Consider the following 25,038-nt stretch of genomic DNA (forward strand, 5'->3'; position numbering starts at 1 on the left):
TCCCTAACAGCAGCCTTCTCTTCCAGCTTCTTTGAGGAATCTTGATGGGGTTCTTGTGAGAGACATGTATCAAGAAAAAGGCTTTTTCACATTAATTTCAAAATTTTTTTCTGTTTCTGAAAGAGGCACACAAACACACAAATGTCCTCTTTAGGCAATCTCACTCCACATATTCAGCATTTCATTCACTTATTATATAATAAACATTTATTCAAAACATCTCTATATAATGTATTATATTAGGTATTATTTAGAATTTAAATATGACCTCAACATATTTACTCAATGAGCAATGAATTTGTTATAAGTTTTCTGACCGGCAACTGTGTACACTTTTTGAAGTACCATGTTGAATATATAACTATATTTAAGAGGCAGGTGTTTATCCTAGTTGTTAAGACATCCATGTCCCACATCAGAGTGCCTGGGCTCAATTCCTGGCTCTGCCTCTTAACTCCAGCTTTCTGCCAATGCAGATCCTGGGAGGCAGCAGTGATGGCTCAAGTAATTGGGTTCCTGCCACCCACATGGAAGACTGGATTGAGTTCCTGGTTCCCAGCTTCAGTCCTGTTCAATCCTAGTACTTGTGCACCTTTGGGAAATGAACTAACAGCTATGAGCTTGTTCTCTACATCTCCCTCTCCCTCTCTCTCTTCCTCTCTCTATCAAACAAATAAATAAAAATAAAAAAGAGGCCTTAGTAAGGTTTGGCTGCAGGCCTTTAAAAATACAGAAATAAAACAAAATTTACTCCTTCCCCCCAGCCCTGGGAAATCCCATTGATGGTATGCTTTCCTCAACACAGGAAGTGTATGACACCCCTCATATGTCCCAGACTGCGCCAGCCTGAGAAGGTTCAGATTAACGTGGAAGGCGATGGAGGTTAATAAAAGGTTTGTGAGGAGCACTGCAGTCAGACTCATGCAGACAAGTGGGCATTTGGTGACGGTCTCAGGAAAGGTAAGGCAGAGGGAACGTGCAGATGGGAGGTAAGGAGGTTGCTGTAATAATCTACCTGGAAAGTGTTTTTAAACATAGCACTTATCCTTGGGATTCAAATACCTGGAGTCATGTTCTGTGACAGGAAACATCTTTCCTTGTATTCAGATGGGGAGATACCCTCACTTGATATGGCTGGATCCTGGGAAGGAACTTCTTTGCCTGGGGAAAATACAATGAAAGAGCATTTGTAAGAGGGTAAGCAAGATACAAGCAAGGGCTGCAAGGTTTTGTCAAGGGACAATTTTTTTCCAAGACTGGTGACACAAGAATTCTCTTATCACTACTGCCTTAGAATTATTTTGTACTCAGCTGCTATCAGAAAACTGTCATACTTGCTATCTCAATCCTGCAGCCGCCTGGGTGTCCTCTTTTCATTAAAGAAGCAGCCCCACCCATAGGTGAAGCCAAGTCCCAGGGCTTAGTCCACTAAAGGTGCTCAGCACATTTGTGAGCCTACACAGATCACCATGGCTCTGACTACACTAAAATTAAGCTCAAGGCTGGAGAAGAGAAGGAAAATGAGGAGAGCGGCATCACTGGCAAGATGACTGGGCATGGTTGTAAAGGCCCTGAAATGTGTGATTTCCCAGACTGTGCTACTCTCTGCCCACTCAGTAGGATCCTGTCTGAGACCTTAGCTCTTCTCAGCTCTACAAAAAGTTCCTATCTTTTCATCCAGACAAGTGGCCTGGAAACGAGAAGATCAGGACATAGACAAGAGCTAGGAGGAAGTGATTCTGATGGTAGAAAGTTGAAAAGAGAGACCCAAGTGGAGCTGTGACACAGGAGGAAGTAGGTGCAAGGGAGCACAGGAGAATTTCACAGCATCACCTATATATGTGGACTTCCTACAGGGTATCTCCCAAAGACAAGAAGGGAGCCCAAGTCTTCAACACATTTATTTCAGCTGCTGGACTACTCTTTTGACCATGAAACTGCTCAAGGACAATACTATGGGGTAGAATGTTACATAAGCACATTACCTGGTCTTAGAAAGAAGGCTGGGAATTCTGACTCAACCACCAGTTGTGAGTCACTTATTTAATCCTCCCAGTTTCTTATAAAATTATGATTCAGGGTCAAGTAGGCCTGGCAGGTTTTGCATTTGGGATCTTTGCTTCTAATGACACAGCCCAAGGGCGCACCGAGATGGACATTCACACTCACTGCTGGTTAGTGCTGAACCTAAATCATCAAATGGCTGTCAAGAGCCCTTGTTTGCATGCAGGTGGATTTTGACACCTAAGTGGAAGACCTTCTATGTCCTGATGGTGGGAGCAGTTAGCATTGTGAATAATGTTAGTAAGGGAAAACGAAATTAATTTCCTCTCAAAAGGACAGAAGGCGAGCCCATCAGCTCACAGTTCTTCATCCAGTAAATCTTGTTAGCTGTTCAGTGCTGAAAGCTAAGCAGCTTAGCTGGAACGCTGTCAGTAATGAGCTAGAGTTGAACAGGATCAAGTTGTAGTTCAGCTTCCCCAGAAACCAAAAGCAACTGAGGCCAAAAAGCACTAATCTGAGAATCATGAGGTACTAGAATGAGCAGGAATTGGGTGTTTTCCTGTACATTTGTTAGATAGCCTTGGGAAGATCACTTCACTTGCCCAGGTTTTGAGATATCACTTTCCCCGTTTATAAGGAAGTGGGTTAGTTTAAATTAGAGCTCTGAACCTCACTTGCTAGTATGAATTGTCTAGGTTGTTTTTTAAAAATAACAATGCCTAGAGGTTCTGGTGTCTGTGGTCTGTAGTACAGATGTAGTTAGTTTCTAATTTGAACCAGTGTTGAGAACCACACACCCAAATTGGTGTATTCGAAATATTATTGTAGCCTGCGCCACAGCTCAATAGGCTAATCCTCCGCCTGCAGCGCCGGCACACGGGGTTCTAGTCCTGGTCAGGGTGCCGGATTCTTTCCCGGTTGCCCCTCTTCCGGGCCAGCTCTCTGCTGTGGCCCAGGAGTGCAGTGGAGGATGGCCCAAGTGCTTGGGCCCTGCACCCCATGGGAGACCAGGAGAAGCACCTGGCTCCTGCCTTCGTATCAGCGTGGGGCACCGGCTGCAGCGCGCCGGCCACAGCGGCCATTGGAGGGTGAGCCAATGGCAAAAGGAAGACTTTCTCTCTGTCTGTCTGTCTCTCTCTCTCACTGTCCACTCTCCTGTCAAAAAAAAATATATTATTGTGTATATGAATCGCCTGGGGATGCTGATAAGATGCAGACTGCGCTTTAGTCATTGAAAGCTGAGCTTTTGAATTTCTCACAAGCTTCCAGGTGATGACTGTGCTGCTAGTCCCAGGGCCATGCCTGGAAAGGCAGCTTACTTCCCCACCCTGGAACAACATTTGACCACGGATTCCTCTTTCTCCTCCTCTGCTTTCCCTACACAAGGGATTTTTTTACTTTGAAATGCTTGACATCATCGAAAAATCAGAATATTCCACATAACTCAAATGCTTGTATTTGCTTGTGTTTGCTCTGTAGCCAAGGGCCTTGATTTTCAATGCCAACACTCAGCTGACATTGAGTGGTTACTGCTCCTCTATGGAGCATTTGTTCTCTGGCCACTCTGGTCCCCACCCATTCCAGTCACTCATTTATACTTGCCCCAGCAAGTTGGAAAGTGTGTTCTTATTATGGAACTCCATGGGAAGAAACAATAGCTTAACAATGATGATGATGACCTGGGCTTGGGGGAGATGAGACACAGCTTCTAAAGCATGAATGAGGCTTACAATTGAAAATCAAAGTTTTGTGAAACGTCATTTGTGGACTGTATGCAGTAGAATTTCTTAGGTATATATTTTTTAAAGTAAACCTATGCAAAATAAACTTGTAAAAAAATTCAAACAACTTAAGGTTGCCAGTGATTTCCTGAACAGCATGGAAAATATGCTACCCTCAGAAGAAATAATTAAAAAAGTGTAATATATTTAATTAGGAACTTGTGTTAATCACAAACAGCAACTAAGCAAATGAGAAGAAAGTGATGGAATAGAAGAAAATATTGAGAAAATGTATAGTCATCAAAGAACCCAAACCTAGAATACATAAAGAATGCTAAAAATCTGTCAGAACTAGGTAAGCAACTCTCCAGAAAAAAAATAGTAAGATGATTTTTTAACAGGCACTTCAGCAATAACAGTATCCAAACTACCAATTAATACATGAAAGTTTGCTCAAATTCAACAGAGAAATGAAAATTAAAACCACAGTGGTACACCGTGTGGCTACATGAAAAAGGCACATAAAGGCAAGTGTTTGTTAGAATAAACAGCAACTGGAGCTCCCATACATTGCAAATGTGAGAATAAACTTTGGACATTTTCTTTGGAAACACAGTCAATTTAAGCTGAAATTATGCACACACAAAAGAATGCATACATATGTTCCCTAAAATATTCAGAGCAGCACTATTCATAACAGCTAGAACCCAACAGTATACTTTGGGTATGGTCTGAAAGCATCCCCCAGAGATTCATATATTTGAAGTTTGGTCCCTAGGGTGGCAGTGTTAAGAAATAGTGGGACCTTTATAAGGTGAGGCCTAGTGGGAAGCAATTAGATCACTAATGGTGCGAATTGTTGTAAAGTAATACGTCTGACCCTTGAGTCAGTCTTTTGGCTTCTTGTCTTGCCACGTGAGCTGTCCCTCTCTCACGTGCTCCTGCCATGGTGCCATCCAACATGAGGCTTGCACAAGAGCCTCGCCAACGCTGGTACCACTCCCCTGACCCTCCAGAACTCTGAACTCTGTTTTTTTTTTTATCAAGTACCCAGACCAAGGTATTTTGTTATAGTAACAGGAAACTGCACTAATATACCTGACATTCAGTGGTTGTTGTTCCTCTATGGAGCATTTGTTCTCTGGCCACCCTGGTCCCTACCCATTCCAGTCACTCATTTATCCTTGCCCCAACAAGTTGGAGAGTATGTTCTTATTGTAGAAATCCATGAGAGGTCCCTGGCAGCTAGGGGCCGGCACTGTGGCGCAGTGGGTTAATGCCCTGGCCTGAAGTGCTGCCATCCCAAATGTGCACCGGTTTGAGACCTGGCTGTTCCACTTCCAATTCAGCTCTCTGCTATGGCCTGGGAAAGCAGTAGAAGGTGGCCCAAGTCCTTGGGCCCCTGAACCCACGTGGGAGACCTGGAAGAAGCTCCTGGCTCCTGGCTTCAGATCAGCACAGGTCCCATCGTTGCAGCCAATTGGGGAGTGAACCATTGGATGGAAGATCTCTCTCTCTCTCTCTCTCTCTCTCTCTCTGCCTCTCCTCTCTCTGTGTATCTCTGACTTTCAAGTAAATAAATAAATCTTAAAAAAAAAAAAATCCATGAGAGGAAACAGTGGCCTAACAATAATAGCGACCCAGGCTTGGGGGAGATGATACACAGCTTCAAAAGAATGAATGAAGTTTACAACAGAAAATCATAGTTTTGTAGATTGTATAGTTTTGTAGCCGCAAATGTCTATTTGCCCTAGAATGGATGCGTAAATGATGGTAAACAGATGCTGCATGTTTACTTGGTGTAGGGTTAATCTGAAGAGATGTCATTTTACTTCATTGCTTCCATTTGCATTTTACTAATAACTAATAATGGTGAGCATTTTTCAAGGGCTTATTTGCTATCCTTATATTGTCCATATGGAATTGTCTTTTCCACGTGTTGCAGATGTCTATCTTATCATTGAGTTGCAATGTTTTTTATATGTTCTGGATATAATCATGTCCTTTGTAAACATTCTGCCTAGTCTGTGGCTTTCTATTTTCTTTTTCTTGGCAGATTTATATGGGTGGGGAAGTCAGGATTACCAGCAAAAACATCAGCAGGATGAGCAGGAATGAGCTTTGCATGCTCATAAGGTGGCAGAGAACAGCCTATGTATGGGGAAGGTGTGGTAGTGGGAAGAAAGTGGGTAAGGACGTGGGGTCAGAATGGAGGAGCATTGTAAGGAAGGCAGAGATGTCCAGAATGGATACAGTAAGTAATGGGGCACCATGAAACATACTTGAGCATGAGAGTACATGACGAAAGTAAATGCTCTGCTTGGGGTGGCAAAGGAATGACAGCGAGGCCAGCTGAAAAGCTGTTGTAGAAATGCAGAGGTGTGAGTGTGAGAATGTGGGCTCTAGACAACAAGAAGTGAGTCATTAGCATGAATGGCTCTGTATTTTAAAGTAAGAAAAGAAAAGGTGTTCAGCATATTGAAACTGAGGGATGACCATAGGGAAGAGGCAGTAACTATAGAAAATGAGTGTTGAAGTGAGTTAAGGGGTCACTGAATTCTGTGAATTTTACTGTTAAGAAACTGTCATGAAAAGTCATATAGCAAGTTACCAAAAAAGTCATAGGTCCCCCAAATCAGTGGGCACAGAACTTGCTACATCCATTCCATTAACTAGACTTCAGAACTCAAAGATCTAAAGTGTCTGACCAGAAAAACTTCATGCACAATGACTTACTGGAAATGAGAATCCACTCCCCTTTCTTTCACTCTCTCTGTTCCTACGCACCCACCACCCTCTGCCTAACCTTAAGAAGAAAATTCAACAGTGAACATTTCTCTACATGCTTTTCTTCTCCACCCACATATTTTATTCTTCTTTGACCCGATAAACATAACATCAGCAGTTTTTGTGATGTAAACCCACATTCTCCTTATTGGGACAAATATCAGATTAGAACTACAGGTACATCTATCCATACAAATAGAGCTCAGATTATGATGTTGTAGAGGACAAAAGCAGTTGTATAATGATATTATTTTGTTTAAGTTTTAAAATCTATAAGACAATTCTTCACAGTAATTGTGGGTTCATGAATATGTAGTAAAAGTATAAAACCACTGAATTCATGAATATGATTAACTTTTTGGAAAGAGAGGAATATGATTGGTGGGCTTATTATTCTAACACATTATCTATTATTGGTATGTTCAAAATGCATTATGAATCTTTTAATAAAAGTGAAGCATCATTTACTATTGTCTGCATTCACTGCCTACTTTCATCTCCTATTATTATACTAATTATTCAAATTTATCAAAAAGGTTAAAAGGAAAATTACAAAACACAGTGATCGTTGTAAGCAAATGTTTCTCTTTCACATCTTCTGTTTAGGGATATAAATCTGCAAGATTGGGCACAGGGGTTAAGATGGTGCTAGGAATGCCTGCATCCCACATTCAAGTGCCTGTGTTAGAGTCCTGGTTCCACTCTCAAGTCCAGCTTCCTGCTAATATGCACCCTGGGAGGCAGCAGGTGATGGCTCAAGTACTTGGCTCCCTGCCACGCAAGTGAGAGCCCTTGACTGAGTTCTCAGCTTTGGCCTTCAGCATGGCCTAGCCCTGGATGTTGTAGGCATTGGCAGATGGAAGCTACTGCTCTCATTCACTCTCTCTCTCTCTCTGTATCCCTCCCTCTCTCCCTCTAGTCTTTCTCCCTCCCTCCTTCTCTCTTCCTCTCTCCTCTCTCTCTTTCCTTCTCCCTTTCAAAAAAAAACTTTTAAAAATTTCAAAAATGTTTTGAAGATGAGAGAGAAGTGATGGAGGTGTTAGACAAATGAACTTTGACATGACTTTCTCTGTAACACAAAGTGAGCAATTCTTATTTATGAAATAATGGCAAGAAACTTAGAGTCAGGAGAGTCAGGATGGCAATTGACCAAAACCCACCAACTTACCACATGCCACTGGTTGACTGCTGTGGGCAAATGAGGAGCATCACCGGTAACAGCAGGCACAAGCCACATATGAGCAGCATGCCGGGGGTAGTCACAGCCAACATCCGTTACTGCATGCCCCCCACAGCAAGTCAGCTGGGCAGCCATCCAGTGGACAGTGCTATCAAGAGCCTTCTCTTTTCCTGCCTCCCTTAACCCTGAGGACTCACTCTTTGATCCTCACTGTTAACTCCCACGAAAACAGACACAAGGCAGAAGCAGCCAGAACAACATGAGCACAGACTTCTGCAGTGGAATCAGGAACCAAGGAGAAAGGATACAGGAGTGGTCTGTCTTAGCTAACAGTAAAGCAGCCCACGATTCCATGAGATGAATTACACAATTTAATCCCCACCCCCAGGTTCCATGTGATTGCTACTACCATTACGTCTACATCCAGGAAAACCCAGTTTCAAAGAAAGAATACACTTACTCAAGGTCACGTAACTATCAAGTCACTCTGAGACAGGAGAGAAACAGCACTTCACTCACAAAGTCAATGCCCTCCCTAGCCAACTCTTACCCTATCCACGTATCCATTTGCCTAGCTGTAACCACAAGCTACTCCACTCAACTCTCAGCCAATTGGGACGAGGAATATCTTAAACACCAATTGCAAAAGGCCTCTGTCAGCTCTTTTGGGGACTTTCCCAACCTGTACACTATACACATGCCCAGAATAGCCCAGTGCAGCTGATCCAAGACCTTCCTGGGAGGCAGTGGTGAGCACCACTGCCATTTTGAGCTTGTCACTCACAAGAGGAGAAACAGTGCCTGTGTAGAACTCCATACCCAGTGCAAAGCAAAGTGCATTGTGCCCAGAGGGATGAACCAGAGATGGAAAGGACAAGACCATACCTGCCCAAACCAATAAAGCCCCGTGTTCAGCCAGTGGAATATCTCTGCACCTTGCTGTCTTCCCCAGATACCTTGTCTAGGTTAAAGTTGGACAACCTGTCAATTTCTATTATGAGTGAGTCCAAGACCCTTGAGTCAATAACAGCTCCAGATGTCTCTCATACTTTGTTCCCATTCTCTAGGAAAATAGGGGCATCTAGAATAGGGATGTTTACATCAGCTGGCCTCTGTCCACATATTAACCTCCTTAGGGAAAGGTTCTCACAAGTAGGAGAACAGTATAGGGAGACAGGGTGCAAAGTATCAATAGAAGGGAATGGTGGAGGGGCCAGCGCTGCGGCATAGCAGATAAAGCCACCACCTGCAGTGCCAGCATCCCATATGGGCGCCGGTTCGAGAAGCAGCTGCTCCACTTCTGATCCAGCTCTCTGCTATGGCCCCAGAAAGCAGTGGAAGATGATCCAAGTGCTTGGCCCTTGCACCCATGTGGGAGACCCAAAAGAAGCTCCTGGCTCCTGGCTTTGGATCAGCACAGCTTTGGCCATTGCAGCCATCTGGAGAGTGAACCAGTGGATGGAAGACTCTCTCTGTCTCTCTCTCTCTCTGTCTCTCTCTCTCTCTGTCTCTCTCTCTCTCTCTCTAACTCTGCTTTGCAAATAAATAAATAAATAAATCCTTAAAAAAGAAGAAAGGAATGGTAGGCTGACTCTCAATAAAACAGCAAATGTCAATGGTAAAAAAAAAAAATAGGTGAAAGGTTTAAAACTCTGAATGACAGTATCATAAGAATTTTGAGGATGCTTTCTTCAGTACTTGTGTACTCGTGTCTGTTTTGAACTACAGAGCTCTGCTCTGCATGAACTTGATCTGCAGAACTCCATTCTACAGGAAACCTTTGGATATCAAATAGCAGCAGAGACTGAAAGTAGGGTTAGCGAGCAGGAGCAGAGCTCTGAAACACCTGAGACACTTCTATGTGGCAGTTTATGCCCTAACTTCCGTGGATGATCCAGTCAGTGGAGACCTAGAAACAGAATGTTATGTGTTAGGGTCATAGGAATGTAATTAACAACAACTAACATACATTGTGCTTAATTAACTGTGTGCTGGGCTGTTTTAAATGCTTCACATGTAGACTTAATTCCAATCACAACCCTATGAAGAAGTCATAATTCTTTTAAAAAATCTACAGATGAGGAAATAAAAACATAGAGCAGTTAAATAAATTGCTGGAGGGAAGTAAAAAAAAAAAAAATGAAACCCAGACACTCTGGCCTCAGAGACGAGAGATTAAATACATGGACAGCGGCCGAGGTGAAGGTAGACTGAGTCAGATCCAGAACTCAGTTTTCTGACTTCCAAGACCAGTGATCCTGCACACACCCAGCACATTCCCCATGTTATGACATCCCCTACAATGACAACCAGATTTAGGAGAAAGAATTGAAAAGTTTGTAATTCCCAGAAATCAAGAGAACCAGAATGTTTCATAGCTTGAAGTGGTGCCTTCTGTGCCAATAGTGCTGTGTGGAGTTTGCTTACGGTACTACATCCAGGGTTCCTTTGTCTGGGAGGCTCTCCCTGCTGCAGGAGCCAAGGTGCCTAAGCAGAGACTTGGAGCAGAGGAAGCAGAACATAGCTACTTCAGAACCTCCCAGGCCTTCTACAGACCCAAATCATGAGACTGTAAGGGAAAGTCAAAGTCACCTGTTAGAGAGAGAGAGCCCTCAGCGAGGGGCACTTCTTGGCTCGTCTCTCAGGAACCATGCTGATGCTCTGGGAAGTCACAGAAACCTTGCAAGGGCCAGGAACGATTCTTGGGAGTCATGTTTTCCTCCACCTCCTGAATGAGTTCTCCCCCAACACATCTTTTCCTTCCTTCCAACGTAACCACCGACTTTGATAAACACCCTGTGAGAGACCTGTTCTGCTCTGAAAAGAATCAAGGCACTTGCACCTGTGTAACCCACCATCCCGGTGTGCCTGGAGCTGCCAGGGTTGTCACACTGACTGCATCCTGAGAAGCCATGAGTTCCAGGCACACCAGGAATGTCGGTCATCCTGTGTCGGTCTTACATGACTTGACAACTTAGAGCAACGAAGCACAGTGACCTGAACCTGACATACCAAGAAAATTACACTAGAACAAGTAGGAGGCAGGAAATAGCCTGTTTTTCTCCACTAACAGCAACCCTGACCAAAATAGCGTTGAATAACTGAGGCCAAATTTATGACCACCCATGGGCCACAGAGGAACTCACTGCCTGAACTTTCTTCCTGTCCGAGGGAATCTTGGGAGGAAAGGAAGGAAGGGCTTAGTCACACGCCGGGAGTGGCAGCCAAGAGCAGCACTCGCTCCTCCTAGGCCAAGTGAGCTCAAAGTCTCTTTCTTCAGGAAAAGTAGATGCCTCCCGGCTTTTCTCCCTTTTTACAAAGCCAGAATGACAAACACTGACCTAAGGAGGGAGGAGAGGCAGCCAGAAGACACACCATCTCTCCACCTCTGGAAGAACAGTTTAGGGAACCCAGCAAGTCTCTGAGCCTCTGCTGGATCAACAACCTGGGCCAAGCCACAGGCCAGTCCTCTGCTCCCCCAACCCTCCTCTCACCCCCCGAAAAAACTCACCTGGGCCCCAAGACAGGCTGCGCTCCCCAGGGATGCAGAAGCAGCCACCCATGTGTGCACCATCCTCCCCAGGCCGAGGCCCCTGGGAACACCAGCCAGAAGAGCGCTGGGAGGGAACCAGCTCCCCACGGTGTCCCTCCTCCCGCCTCCTCCCTGGCACACGAAGGACCAAGGCTGTTCCACGACTTACAATGCAGCCTTTGATATCCCAGCTGCAGCAGGAGGCCAAGGGAGGGTGGGAGGGGCCGCCCAGCCTGTAGGCCTGATAGTCCTTGCACTGTCAGGCCTCTGCCTGGGGAGCACACTCCCTCTGCCTCTCTGCAGACTGCTTCATGCCTATCAGGCTGTGGCACATTCCTAGCATTCTAGGACTCAGATACACAGCCTGGTTCTTGTGGGGTGCCCAGGGTGGAGGAGGAGGACAGAAAGCATCCAGGAATCAAGGCTTCTGCCCTTGCTCCCTCCCTGACTGCCTTGGCCCACACACCCTTGCCCACCACGCTTAGAAAGTGAGCCCCACCCAGCCCTCTCTGCAAAGCCTCCCTTGTGTGACCAAGTGAGAGCTGTGGGCAGTGTCTCACCTCAACCCCAGCAGCCTCAAGGAGCCAACTCCTCGCTGACGATGACCCGCAAAGCCCTAGCTACCGTTCCCAAAGACTTGGTGGAAAGGAACCCAGGAAGTCATCTGATGTAGCCCAGAACTTTCCAGATGAGAAGTTGGAGGACCAAATATATTTAAGTTACAGGTAAGCATGAAAAACTGGTCCCACCAAACTAACCTTTATTCTATGTCAAATAGGCAGCAAAGCAGGGGAATGCAGTTGACACAGTGTGTCTGAATTTCAGAAAAACCTCCCATGAAATAGCACAAAGGAGATGGGGAAAAGGTGGCTGAATATCTCAGAGGCTGGGCAGAGCATGACTGCCCCAGTGAGTAAGCTCCAGGATCACGATCCCCCAGCGTGTCCCTCATGCCTTACAGCAAAGGTCCGAGGCAAGCTGTCCAACAACAAAGAGGTGAAGGCCAAGGGGAGGTGGGTCCCGACAGGCCTGTGTTGCAGACAAATTGAAGGCCAAACTTGATGTTAGTTTCACAAGCATTTTAAGGAGAGTAATGGCCTGACCAAGTTTATATTCTGGGAGGAGCATTGAGGCAGCAATGTGAAGGAAGGATTTGGGGTCAGTCTCACAGGAGGGGTCAGGAGTGGGCACAGCAAGCTCCGGCTCAGGCCCAGGGAACAGGCCTTAGATGGGTCTCTGAGGTCCAGTTTCAGTTCCGGTGCTGAATCACCGTGAACAAGATGCAGTGACTGAGTGCTTCTATGAGCCAGGTACTTATCATGCATCACTTGAATCCCATAACAGCCCATGAGCTAGGCGCTGCTACTTCTATTTTGCAAATGAGGAAATGGAAGAAGAGGGCCACATAACTTATCCAAGCTCTCCCTCACCCCCCATTTATGAATGTCAGGTACAGGACTTGATCCATATCTAGGTGATCCCATAACCCAGGAGTCTCATTCCTGAAATATGGATATCTTCTACAACTACCAGGACGCACCACGAGAAGGAACAGGTGATCTAACACTGAGACCTCTGGAGCCAGCTGACCATTTGTGTGAGGCTGTAGGGATCCAGCTTGACACGGCACAGCCATCTCGGTTCTAAAAGCTGTCTTGCCTTTCAGGTGATCCTGTCAGTCGTCCCAAACCCTGTGTGATAGGTAAGTCATTCAGATAACCTGCTGCTCCTACTTGACACCTGAAACATCTCTTTATTTGATGTCTTGAATATCTCTTATGAAGATTAATATTTCTTGAGAAATCCTAGGTGCATTCCAGTTAGCCACAGGGCAATCACCTTTGCCTGTAAAACCCCTGTTCTCCTACTCTGTAGCACAGGGATCCATTACTCTTGCAGCTGCCCAACACTATGCTTCTGTCTATAAATTTTTCATGATTTATGCCCTAATGAATTAATCTTGGTCTTTTCCACCTTCTGCTTTTGGGGACCAGTTCTTATACATCAGGTTTTTCTGAAACAAAGGCCCAGGAGAAGAGGACTGGGAGGATGGGCAGAGGAGGCACAGGGTCTCTGATCACACTGCCCCCACAGAGGATGTTTTCTCTGTACACATCTATTTAAAGTATCCACTTCCTATAATGTGTCACTTGCCCTTCCTTCACCAAAGAACAGTGTTTTAAGTATGAATTAGTATGTTTTCTTGGGCCCAAGATGAAAGAGCAAGAGTTCCTTCTGAAAACAGCCACTCAGAACTTGTGCAGGTACGTGCAAATCTGACAGTGACAATAAGCAATGGTCTAACTTACACAGGCTAAAGGATACTCAGACGTCCCACTTCTCCTTGACTTGTTTGTACACCAGTCTTATACAGGTGAATCTTGTCGCTCCCCCTCTTCGTGGAGGAACGACACAGGATTCTGCGTTGTTCTTTCGTCTGCTCGGCCCTCCCCAGGTTTGCTGCTGGTTCTTCCCGGGTTGGCTGCCGTCCCTTCCACCTCTGTGGAAGGGCGATTCCCCCTGGCCACTTTCCCCACTTCCACAGGGGAGCGGCACACCGCTGGCCGGCTCTCTCGGGGGCTGCACAGGTGTTCCCTCAGATGTTCCCCTTAGATGTTCCTCGTGCATGTTGTCTCTCTCCTCCTTTATAGTCCTCTCCACCAATCCGTGCTCTGCTACCCACACGCCGAGTACGCTGCTCTCCTCCAATCAGGAGCAGGTCCTACAGTTTATTGGTTGAACTGGAGGCAGCTGCGTAGAAGCTGTTTCCCTTCTCAGCGCCATATTGTGGGAGAGCAGATGCATAGAATAAGTCTTAATTCCAGTAACTTAGTCTAGTCCGGGTTGCTCCCCACAAATCTATAATCAGAAACTACACAATTGAGGCCAACCACTGGGAGGATCCTCAGGCCAATGTCATGGATGGCACCCAAAGGCAGTAGGTTGAGACATATATCTCGGTAAGTCTGAAATGAATAGTCCATTCTGGATGAACTCACTGCATTCTTTGAGATTCAAGAAATCAGCACTATTCTGCTGGAAGTTCAGATGAATTTATCACAACAAAGAGATTTCCAAGCAGAGAGCAGCAGGAACAAAGGCCCTGGGCATGAACTTTCTTGGTTTGTTGAAGAAAAGCATGTGTGGCTGGAGTGTAGCAAAGTAGGGGAGGGTATACAGTTGAGGTCAGAGAAAAGTGCAGAAGGCTACATTGCGCAAGACACTGAAGGCTATCTAAGGACTTGGGCACTCTCTGAATGAGATGGAAGACACTAAATAGAGGAATAACATGATGGACTTACAATCTCTAAACTGTCACCCTGGCTGTTCCATGGAAAACAGGCCATAGATGGTGGTATTCCAGGTCTGAAGAAATTGTAACCTCCAGCAGAGAGATGATGATGGTTTGGACCAGAGTGGTATCAATGGAGGTGATAAGACGAGCTCAGGCATTTGATATATTTTGAAAGAAGAGTACATTAGCTCTAGAGAAATAGAACTAACAAAAGATGGACAAACAGATGGTAGGTAGATATACACACAGACAGATATTCAGGAATTGGTTCATGCAACTGAGGGGGCTGGCAGATTCAGAAACCATAGAGCAGGCTAGCAAGCCAATGACACTGCAGTATTAAATCTGAATCAGAGAGGAGCAGGCTAGAAACTCAGGCAGCGTTTCTGTGTTGCAGTCATGAGGAGGACTTCTTCTTCAGGAAACCGCAGTGTTTGCTCCTAATGCCATCAACCTATCAGATGACACACACACCCCTACTCCCCCCACACACACCCTGGAGAGTGATCTGCTTTATTCAAAGCCCACTGATTTAAATGCTAATCATATTTAAAAACACACCTGATCCTCAACGTATGATGGTAAATGTAATGATTTTTATTTTATTTTATGAGGGGGCAAAAGCAATACACATTCAGTAGAAACTGTACTTTAAATTTTGAATTTTGGGGCTGGCGCTGTGGCACAGCAAGTTAACGCCTTGGCCTGAAGCCCCATCATCCCATGTGGGTGCTGGTTCAAGAACCGGCTGCTCCACTTCCAATCCAGCCCTCTCCTAAGGCCTGGGAAAGCAGTAGAAGATGGACCAAGTTCTTGGGCCCCGGCACCCACGTGGGAGACCTGGAAGAAGTTCCTGGCTCCTGGCTTCAGATCGGCGCAGCTCCGGCTGTTGCAGCCAAATGGGGAGTGAACCATTGGTTGGAAGACGTCTCTCTCTGCCTCTCCTCTCTCTGTATAATTCTGACTTTCAAATAAATAAATAAATCTTTAAAACATTTTATGAATTTTAATCATTTCTTTGGCTAGCAATATTCAGTAAAATACTGTCTTTTGTTGCTAGATGGCAGCAGTGAGCTACCACTCCTACTCCTCAATCATGAAGGTGAGCAGGGCCCCATGTTGCGAAGCTAGGATGTTTAGTAGCTAAGGTATAGACATGTTAAATGCATCTTTTTTTTTTTTTTTTTTTTTTTTTTTTGACAGGCAGAGTGGACAGTGAGAGAGAGAGACAGAGAGAAAGGTCTTCCTTTGCCGTTGGTTCACCCTCCAATGGCCACCACAGCCGGTGCATTGCAGCCGGCGCACCGCGCTGATCCGAAGGCAGGAGCCAGGTGCTTCTCCTGGTCTCCCATGCGGGTGCAGGGCCCAAGCACTTGGGCCATCCTCCACTGCACTCCCGGGCCACAGCAGAGAGCTGGCCTGGAAGAGGGGCAACCGGGACAGAATGCAGCGCCCCAACCGGGACTAGAACCCGGTGTGCCAGCGCTGCAAGGCGGAGGATTAGCCTATTGAGCCAGGGCGCTGGCCGTTAAATGCATCTTAAACTTGAAATATTTTCAGATTCTAATGCATTTATTGGGCCATAACCACACTGTAAGTTGATGAGCATCTGCAAATTCACAGCAACATCTGGATCAGTGGTTGAACAACTGGAAAACATCACCTAGCCAAGTAGACACACAAAATTAAGCACCACAAAGAGCCATTGGGATGGGATGTGTTGATTATTGAATGTATTAAATAAAAATTCCTATCAGTGGTATCCCTAAGTTTTTTTTCCACAGGAACAGTCAGAACACTGCATAAGACATGTGTTGAAAAGCTTTGAAAAGCTGGGAGAAGAGAAGCTTTGTGAATTGAAACCAAGAGTTTAGTCTTTTTTTTTTTTTTTTTTTTTTTTTGACAGGCAGAGTGGACAGTGAGAGAGAGAGAGAGAGAGACAGGTCTTCCTTTGCCGTTGGTTCACCCTCCAATGGCCGCCACGGCTGGCGCACTGTGCGCTGCGGCCGGCGCACCGTGCTGATCTGAAGCCAGGAGCCAGGTGCTTCTCCTGGTCTCCCATGGGGTGCAGGGCCCAAGCACTTGGGCCATCCTCCACTGCACTCCCGGGCCACAGCAGAGAGCTGGCCCGGAAGAGGGGCAACCGGGACAGAATCCGGCGCCCCGACTAGGACTAGAACCCGGTGTGCCAGTGCCGCAAGGCAGAGGATTAGCCTATTGAGCCATGGCGCCGGCCAGAGTTTAGTCTTGCACATGTGAAATTTAAGAGTCCTATGATACATCCAAGTAAAGATGGGTGTTTACAGTTGAGGGGTAACTTATAAGCTGAAAGTATACATTTAGGAGTTGTTAGTGTAGTGGGTATTTAAAGCCATAAGATTGGATGAGATATCCTAAAGGAATCAGCAGAGGATAGAATGTAGAGGATAAATCAAGACTGAGCCTTGAGCAAGGACACTGATTCTTACAGGAATAATAGAGGAGGAGAAACCAGTGAAAGAGATTGATAAGGGTGGCCAGTGAGATTATGTGAATCAAGAGAGTAGGGGGTTACAGAATTCAAAAGAGGAAAGTGTTTCAAAACCAGAAGGCAATCAACTATGCTGATGCATGTTGCAGTAGGAGACATTTATCACTGGATATTCTTATGGAGCAATGAGGAAAAAGCTTAACTAGAGAAGACTCCAGAGTTTATGATCTCATATTGGCTATAGAGAAAAGGGACAAGACATGAATCAGGCAAAGTTTTGGAACAAGAGGACAGCCCATAAGGAGAAGTCCGTGTTGCTTCCTGATTGGTTGGAGTTGGAAGCAGGATGCAATAGCACTTTGATGGTTAAGCTCCTGGGGTTTTGAACCAAGGGTTCACTTCATGTTTAGGAATGTGGAGCAGTTTTCTGGTTGGTTTAGCCTGAACTTCTTCACTGATCAGCTTATTTTATCTACCTGCCCCTCCATTCTCCGGCATTTAGAAGTAAATTTAGGGAATCTCTGAATTTTTCTCTTATGTAGTAGCAGTGGAGGTGGTAAGACGTGATGAAATTCTGATTTTTGGAAGGTAGGGGCAAAATTGCTGTATGTGTGGGAAGGGTGGTGGAACAAAACCCTGAGCACCTGGAGGGTGGGATGTCACAAACTGAGATGGGGGTATGACACAACAAGAAATATACAAAGGCTGGTGCTGTGGCACAGCAGGTTAATGCCCTGGCCTGAAGCATCAGCATCACCAGTTCTAGTCTCGGCTGCTCCTCCTCTGATCCAGCTCTCTGCTATGGCCTGGGATAGTAGTAGGAAATTGCCCAAGTCCTTGGGCCCCTGCACTCATGTGGGAGACCTGGAAGAAGCTCCTGGCTCCTGGCTTCGGATAGGTGCTGCTCCGGCCATTATGGCCAATTAGGAAGTGAACCAGTGAATGGAAGACCTCTCTCTGTCTCTACCTCTTTCTGTAACTCTGTCTTTCAAATAAATAAAATAAATCTTAATATATATATATATATATATATACACACATACACAAAAGCTCTTCAAAAGACATCCACCTGAAATATTTAATGGGTAATAAAATATTCAAGTCCAGCATTTCAGAGAAAGGTCTCTACTAGAATTATAAACTTGAGTATTGTTAATATATAAAGATAAATTGGGAATATAAGAAGAAAGCGCTTCTCAGTGGGAAAAGTAAAGAAGCTTCATGGAGAAGTGCTCTGTGATTGAAGCCTGAAAGGAAGGAATTTTGACACGCAGATACAAGGGGGAAGAGGTGTGGGCCTTATGGTACACCAGGTTAAGCCACCGCTTGGGATGCCTGCATTGCATATCAGAGCACTGGTTCAAGTTCTTTCTACTCTGCTTCCATTCCAGCTCCCTGCTAATATGCCTGGGAAGCGGAGAATAACAGCTCAAGTATTTGGTTTTCTGCCACCTACACAAGAGATCCAGATGCAGTTCCTGGCTCCTAGCTTCTGCCTAGTCCAACCTCACCTGTTGCAGGCATTAAGAGAATGAACAGTAGATGAAGAGAACCAGATAGAAATGTGACCAGAAAATAAGCCTTTTAACTTCTAGCTTATTTATGCATTTGCCTACTTATTTATTTTTTTTAAGATTTATTTTATTTACATGAAAGTCAGAGTTACACAGAGAAAGAAGGAGAGGCAGAGAGAAAGAGAAACAGGTCTTCCATCCAATGGTTCACTGACCAGATAGCCCCAACGGCCAGAGCTGAGACAATCCGAAGCCAGGAGCCAGGAGCTTCCTCCAGGTCTCCCACACAGGTGCAGGGGCCCAAGGACTTGGGCCATCTTCTACTGCTTTCTCAGGCCATAGCAGAGAGCTGGTTCTGAAGAGGAGCAGCCAGGACTAGAACCGGAGCCCTTACAGGATGCCGAAGCTTTAGGCCAGGGCTTTAACCCACTGCGCCACAGCATTGGCCCCTTGCCCACTTATTTTAAAAAATGTTATTGGTTACCATAAAATCCGTGTTTGTTATAAATATTTAATAAGTGTGTACTGGATTCTTATGATATACTCCAGAGAAGTCTATGTTTTATCCCACCTACATAAATTAAAAAAAAAAAAAAAAACTAAGATTCTGAATGATTTCCCACAGCACACTCAGCTAACAGGGTACAGCACAGTCAGGACTGGAACCCAGACAGTGTGACCCCAGGACTTTTGTCCTCACCACTGTTTCACTGCTGTGTCACAAAGACTGAACAAGGTGTCTGCAAAAGGATAGCCAGCATCCATGACAAATGCAGGTTCCTGAGCCACAGGGGAGTTGTTCTCTAGACTTTCCTCTTCCAGTACGTGAAATGCACTCTCACCAGGGATCAGCTGAGGAACCAGCAGAAACAACTCCAGGAGGCAGGGCTGCTGAACGCCAGGACAGAGGTCACCATGCTGCTGGCTCTGACCTCACCCTGGAGAGCTGACTGCAATTTCCAAAACATCAACTCCCCATTCATCTCTTGGCTCCCACAGCAAACAGAGGTCAAGGGCAGACTGCTGATGCCTTACCCTGGAAGTCAGCAGCGAAGTGTTCTTAAAGGACACTTCTGTGTCTGTCCCTCCACCCTTTCTCCTTCAAGCCCATTTTAAAGTTGAGGAAACTGGAGGACATGAAACCAAGCCATTTATTCAACACTTAGGGCAATCTGGGGGCAAAGCCTGTGGGAAATCTCAAACCTTAGGACTCTTCAGGTCAGTGTGCCTCAACAAAACATGTTAAGAATAACTGGTGTGGGGCCAGCACTGTGGAGTACTGGGTAAAGCCACCCCCTGCAGTGCCGGCATCCCATACAGGCGCTGGTTCGAGTCTCAGCTGCTCCACTTCTGATCCAGCTCTCTGCTATGGCCTGGGAAAGCAGTAGAAGATGGTTCAAGTCCTTAGGCTCCTGTACCCACATGGGAGACCTGGAAGAAGCTCGTGGCTCATGGCTTCGGATCAGCCCAGCTCCAGCCATCATGGTCATATGAGGAGAGAACCAGTGGATGGAAGACCTCTCTCCCTCCCTCTCTGCCTCTTCCTCTTTATAATTCTGCCTTTCAAATGAATCAATCTTTTAAAAAAAAAAAAAAAAGAATAACAGGTGTATGACTTAAAATTAGGTCCCCTAGTGAGCAGGCTGGGATAAGTTCATATGTGTGTATTTGTGTATGCATGTATGACTATGTGAATGCTTGCCAAGTTCATGATCCAAGCTCAGGCCCACACTCCCTACCACTCCCAGGGAAAGTAATTTCTCCTCAGGTGAGCTTACCTCAGGGAAATCCAGGTTTGCAGGCATCCAGCACAGTGGATTAGAAAGGAAGGAGCAGACTAACCACTGATCCTCAGTTTCTTTCCTGGAGAAACCCTCACACCTGACCACCAAGGAACCTGTGCCAGGAAGCAAGGGCAGCATCCCTGGAAATAGAAATGGAAAGAGCTTAAATGCCTATCAGTATGGGAGTGATTATTAAGCAGTTACAGAGAATGAAGTGGGTCTTCAGAGCGTCAAGGATAGATCTCAAATTACCTCCAGTATTCAAGCTGGCCTTAAATTTGTGGTTAGAAGACCCAAGGCCCCGTCAGTTTTGAGTTGTCTACTTTATGACCTATTTTCTTCTTCATAAACAATAGCAACCGAAATTAAGGGCTTTTTTTTAAAGTCCTATTCCACAAAATGCTGTGTTTGCCTTTTAGTTGTGCAAATCTTGCAAGTGAGTATGTGTGTGTGTACAAATACATTCTACTTGTCTTAGGAGCATTCTTCAAGTACCTGGAACTTGAGGACTGTGAGAAGGAAGAGGATCCTAGATGGGCAGAATGCACCAATCACTCACAATAGACAAAATCTCAGCTCCAACCACAAAGACCACATGGAAACAAATGCAGTAAAACCAGATAAATCTGCCCCCAAAGATGAACAGAGCAAAGGCCTCACCTAGGCCACATTGGTTGCATGTCTCCTTGCTCTCCATTTCTACAATCATGAGTTTTGCAAGCAGTTAACTTTAGAAAGCAAAATGAAGTCCTATGCTCAACTATTTTCATCATTGCATTGGCTTCATGATCTAACATATCTGTTTCATACAAAGGAAGATGTGTGCAGGTGTGTTTCCTTTTCTAAGTGTTTCCATTGACAAGTTTCAGTGGATGACTATAGGCAGACAAACGTTTCTACTGCTTCCCTTCTTCCCCACATGACACAGCATGGAATCCGCAATCATTCAGGTCTTACTTCTGTGAAGATTTTGTCCAAGTTCCCTAGAAGGGAAGTTCCCAGAGCCGGATCCAGTCAGCCCAGTTGCTGAATTCAGTACCATCTACTCCTTTGTTCCACTTTCTGCAGTTCTATTAATGGGTCTCAGGCTTACACCAACCTCCCAGGTCAGGAGACAGTGCATAGCCTATTCCCTTGGAGACATTTATCAAAATTCAGATGCCCAGATCTTTCCCAGCCCCAACAAATCAAAATCTCTGGATGTAGGGTACTTGAAGAGCTCTTTTTAAATCCGTATTAAATAATCATAATGTATTTCAGCAAATAATGTCCCAGTGATTTCTTTCTCGGGGATGAGGGGCAGGCCCAGGAATGGAATTCAGAGGTCTAAATGCCCAAGTCTCCTGTCACCTTTTGCTCCACACAAAAGTAAATTTACACTCTTAACCAGCAGGGAGCAGCACTGAGGCAACAGTCTGGCTGTCAGTGAAAATCAACTGACAGGACCCTTGGCTTCCTCACAGATCAGAATCCACAAATAACTGTGTAAAGACTGATAATTGTCTAGGAATTCCCTGTTGGTGAAGCTCCTCTATCCCACTACATCCTTACACCACATCCATGACCTATGGTTTGGACCTGCTATTTTATAGGTGAGGAAAGAGTTGGTTGAGAAAAGGTAGCTGATTTCTCCAAAGTCTCATTGCTATTAATTGGCAGAGATGAACTTTCTTGAACATTCCAATCAGCACAAGGACCTGTAGTAGCTCTCATCATTTGTCAAGAAAGACGTGACCTACACACATACAGCTCCAACCCCAAGCCCCATACTCAAACAACACCTGCCTACTACCATGATTAGAATCAACTTACCCTACACATATCTGCATGTGTATAGAAGACAAGAAAATAAGCAAGTTTATCACACATGTACCTCACTTGAAAAGTTTTAGGAGAACTCAACCTTGGCCACCACTGCTTGCTACACCCTAGGAGTCCGGTGTGTTGGGTGCCAGACAGGATCCCACCCCTGAGAATCAAAGGACACAGATACTTCAGAGAATTCACGGAACATCGGATGTTCACTCATCTGTCATGAACTACGCAAATGCAAATTTGAGTAGCATACATGCACATTGTATTGAAAAACACTCAAGAACCTAATTAGAACAGGATGATGCGGGAGTAATTCTTTTTTTTTTTTTTTTTTTTTTTTGACAGGTAGAGTAATAATGAGAGAGAAAGACTGAGAGAAAGGTCTTCCTTCCATTGGTTCACTCCCCAAATGGCCACTATGGCCGGCACTGCGCCGATCGAAGCCAGGAGCCAGGTGCTTCTTCCTGGTCTGGGAGTGATTCTAAGTCTATAAGATAATATTCAGTAGTGAATGTGTCAGTCAGTCTTGATTCTGAATGCTGCAGATATCAGCATACAGATTCTTTCCTTTACTTTTTTTCCCAGGCCACAGCAGAGAGCTGGATTGGAAGAGGAGCAGCAAGGACTAGAACTGGTGTCCATATGGGATGCCGGCACTTCAGGCCAGGGCTTTAACCCGCTGCACCACAGTGCCTGGCCCCTCTCTCCTTTACTTCTGAAGTATTTACTTAACCTTCCATCAATAAGACTGACTTTTACCATATATTCCATGATATATAAATGGGATATAGTCATGCCTACTTGAGACGAGAGGAGGCAGATCAATGCTGAATAGGTGGTATCCTTGTTGAAACTGTTCTTTGAACAGCAGTTGTTTATTGATCTAGTTTTAGTTGTTGAGGGTGCTGTATCCCCTTCCTGTAAGATGATTCTTGCAGTATGTAGGTCTTATTTCAGTGTATATCCAAGTTCATGATTGGACTAAGTAAAAACTAATACACACATACCCCTGGGGATTGTAGATGCTTCCACGTTACAGATAACACTACTTTACATATGTACAGGTAGCATGGCAATAAATGACAACCTCACAGAACAGCTTTGTGAAGTAGCTTGCTTCCTCCAGATAGATGATATATTACAACACTGTCAAGAACACTTAATTTTGGGGCTGGCACTGTGGCACAGTAAGATAATCCTCCACCTGTGGTGCTGGCATCCCATATAGGTGCCAGTTTGAGTCCTGGCTGCTCCTCTTCTGATCTAGCTCTCTGCTATGGCCTGGGAAAGCAGCAGAAGTTGGCCCAAGCACTTGGGCCCCTGCACCTACATGGGAGACCTGGAAGAAGCTTCTGACTCCAGGCTTTAGATTGGCCCAGCTCCAGCCATTACAGCCATCTGGGGAGTGAACCAGTAGATGGAAGACTTCTCTCTGTCTTTCCCTCTCACTGTCTATAACTCTACCTCTCAAATAAATAAATAAAATATTTTTTAAAAAGAATCTTTAATTTTAAAAATCAGTGCAGAGAAATGTGTATCACTGTTGAGTTTTGCTGTTTTCAAATTGTGAGAAAATCAAGTGTTATCAGAATGACAAAGCACAAGTTCACTGCTGTATATCACCAGGAAGCCACCATGTGTCTGTCACATGACCTACCAATAGACTTGTCTAGCAGAAAAAAAGATTCAAGATACTGCTTTGCTTTGGTTAGTTTCCAACACATGATCACTATCCCCATATTTGTCTTCAATTCTTATTTTTGGTTTTATTTTATTTTATTGACAGGCAGAGTGAACAGTGAGAAAGAAAGACAGAGAGAAAGGTCTTCTTTTTGCCGTTGGTTCACCCTCCAATGGCCGCCACGCTGCGGCCGGCACACCGCGCTGATCCGAAGGCAGGAGCCAGGTGCTTCTTCCTGGTCTCCCATGGGGCGCAGGGCCCAAGGACTTGGGCCATCCTCCACTGCACTCCCAGGCCACAGCAGAGAGCTGGCCTGGAGGAGGGGCAACCGGGACAGAATCCGGCGCCCCAACCAGGACTAGAACCCGGTGTGCCAGCACTGCAAGGCGGAGGAGCCTGTCTTCAATTCTTAGTCAAATCAGAATTGATGCACTTTTATAGGTCACACAAAGAGCTTGTTTCAAGGTCTGTCACTCAACAGTAAGTCTGTGGTTTTCAAGGTCTCTGAGAGTTCATAGCTAAGTTTTCAAACCTAGGCTTGAGTTGACTAGAGTGGAGGTGAGGATTTTCACTGAAGCATCTTCAGAAAATCATTATGGTCTTTACTCTTCTGCTGCAGCCCCCAGCCAGAAAAATGTACAAGCTTTACAGCCCACCAGCCTATTTGCATAAGGTGGGATTGTTGTTGCCTCTGACAGTGACATCTACCAAGCAAGGGGTCCAGTTCCTCTGAGAAACACAGAAACAAATCAAGGTCAAACAAGCAAACTTCAGACTGCCTTCAAGGCTGTGAACTGTTTTTATTGATTGGATGCACAGCAAAGTATCTGGTATCCAAAGATCCTGGTGCTTTTAGTATTTCTTCAGGTATCTTTGGTTTGCTGTAAAAGTTACATCTATGCAATTGGAGGAGATGGTGTGGGTGGAGAACTTAATTGGAAAGCCATAGAGAGCTATGGCACTGAGAAGGATGAGTGGACAATGGTGAGCCTTGGCCATCTGCAGGCAGTGGAGTACAGACATTGTAGTTCTTGACTGCATTTATGTGATGACACTGAACTTCATGTATTGTTATTTTCTAAGGTCTGATTCATATGTAGAAATGGCCATGAGACAGACTACTAGAGGTGGTAACATTTTTGAAGTGAAGAATTGCATATTACCTCCAATTCTGGCAGATGACTCCTCTCTCACACTACAGAAGGGGGATAGGGCAGAGTGGGAGACCCACTAGTTATGTTCAGTTAAAATCCAT

The 25,038-nt window shown here is 45.2% G+C and overlaps 1 protein-coding gene and 1 pseudogene across 8 annotated transcripts in view; one reads left to right on the plus strand and one right to left on the minus strand.

Annotated features, from left to right (window-relative positions):
* The window catches only part of SH3TC2 (SH3 domain and tetratricopeptide repeats 2), a 65,048-nt gene extending 44,658 nt beyond the window's left edge, over positions 1-20,390 (minus strand). For 7 of the 8 annotated variants that reach the window (XR_016236347.1, XR_016236348.1, XM_002710298.6 and 4 more), the window contains exons 1-2: positions 11,204-11,520; positions 1,063-1,161 (exon numbers count right to left, since the gene is read on the minus strand). Coding sequence is in view for 6 of the 8 variants with exons in the window: in XM_002710298.6 (XP_002710344.2) it covers positions 1,063-1,161; positions 11,204-11,255 (151 nt within the window). In the remaining 2 variants the exon portion in view is untranslated. Of the gene's footprint in view, positions 1-1,062; positions 1,162-11,203; positions 11,521-20,281 lie in introns of those variants that run through there. The other variant, XM_051843483.3, reaches the window with a different exon arrangement.
* Positions 20,391-23,692: 3,302 nt separating this feature from the next.
* Positions 23,693-25,017, plus strand: LOC138850089 (kelch repeat and BTB domain-containing protein 2 pseudogene; annotated as a pseudogene).
* The last annotated feature ends 21 nt before the right edge of the window (positions 25,018-25,038 follow it).

This window comes from Oryctolagus cuniculus, chromosome 6, assembly GCF_051225735.1.
Source record: "Oryctolagus cuniculus isolate XC-2025 breed Fujian yellow rabbit chromosome 6, ASM5122573v1, whole genome shotgun sequence".
NCBI lineage: Eukaryota > Metazoa > Chordata > Mammalia > Lagomorpha > Leporidae > Oryctolagus > Oryctolagus cuniculus.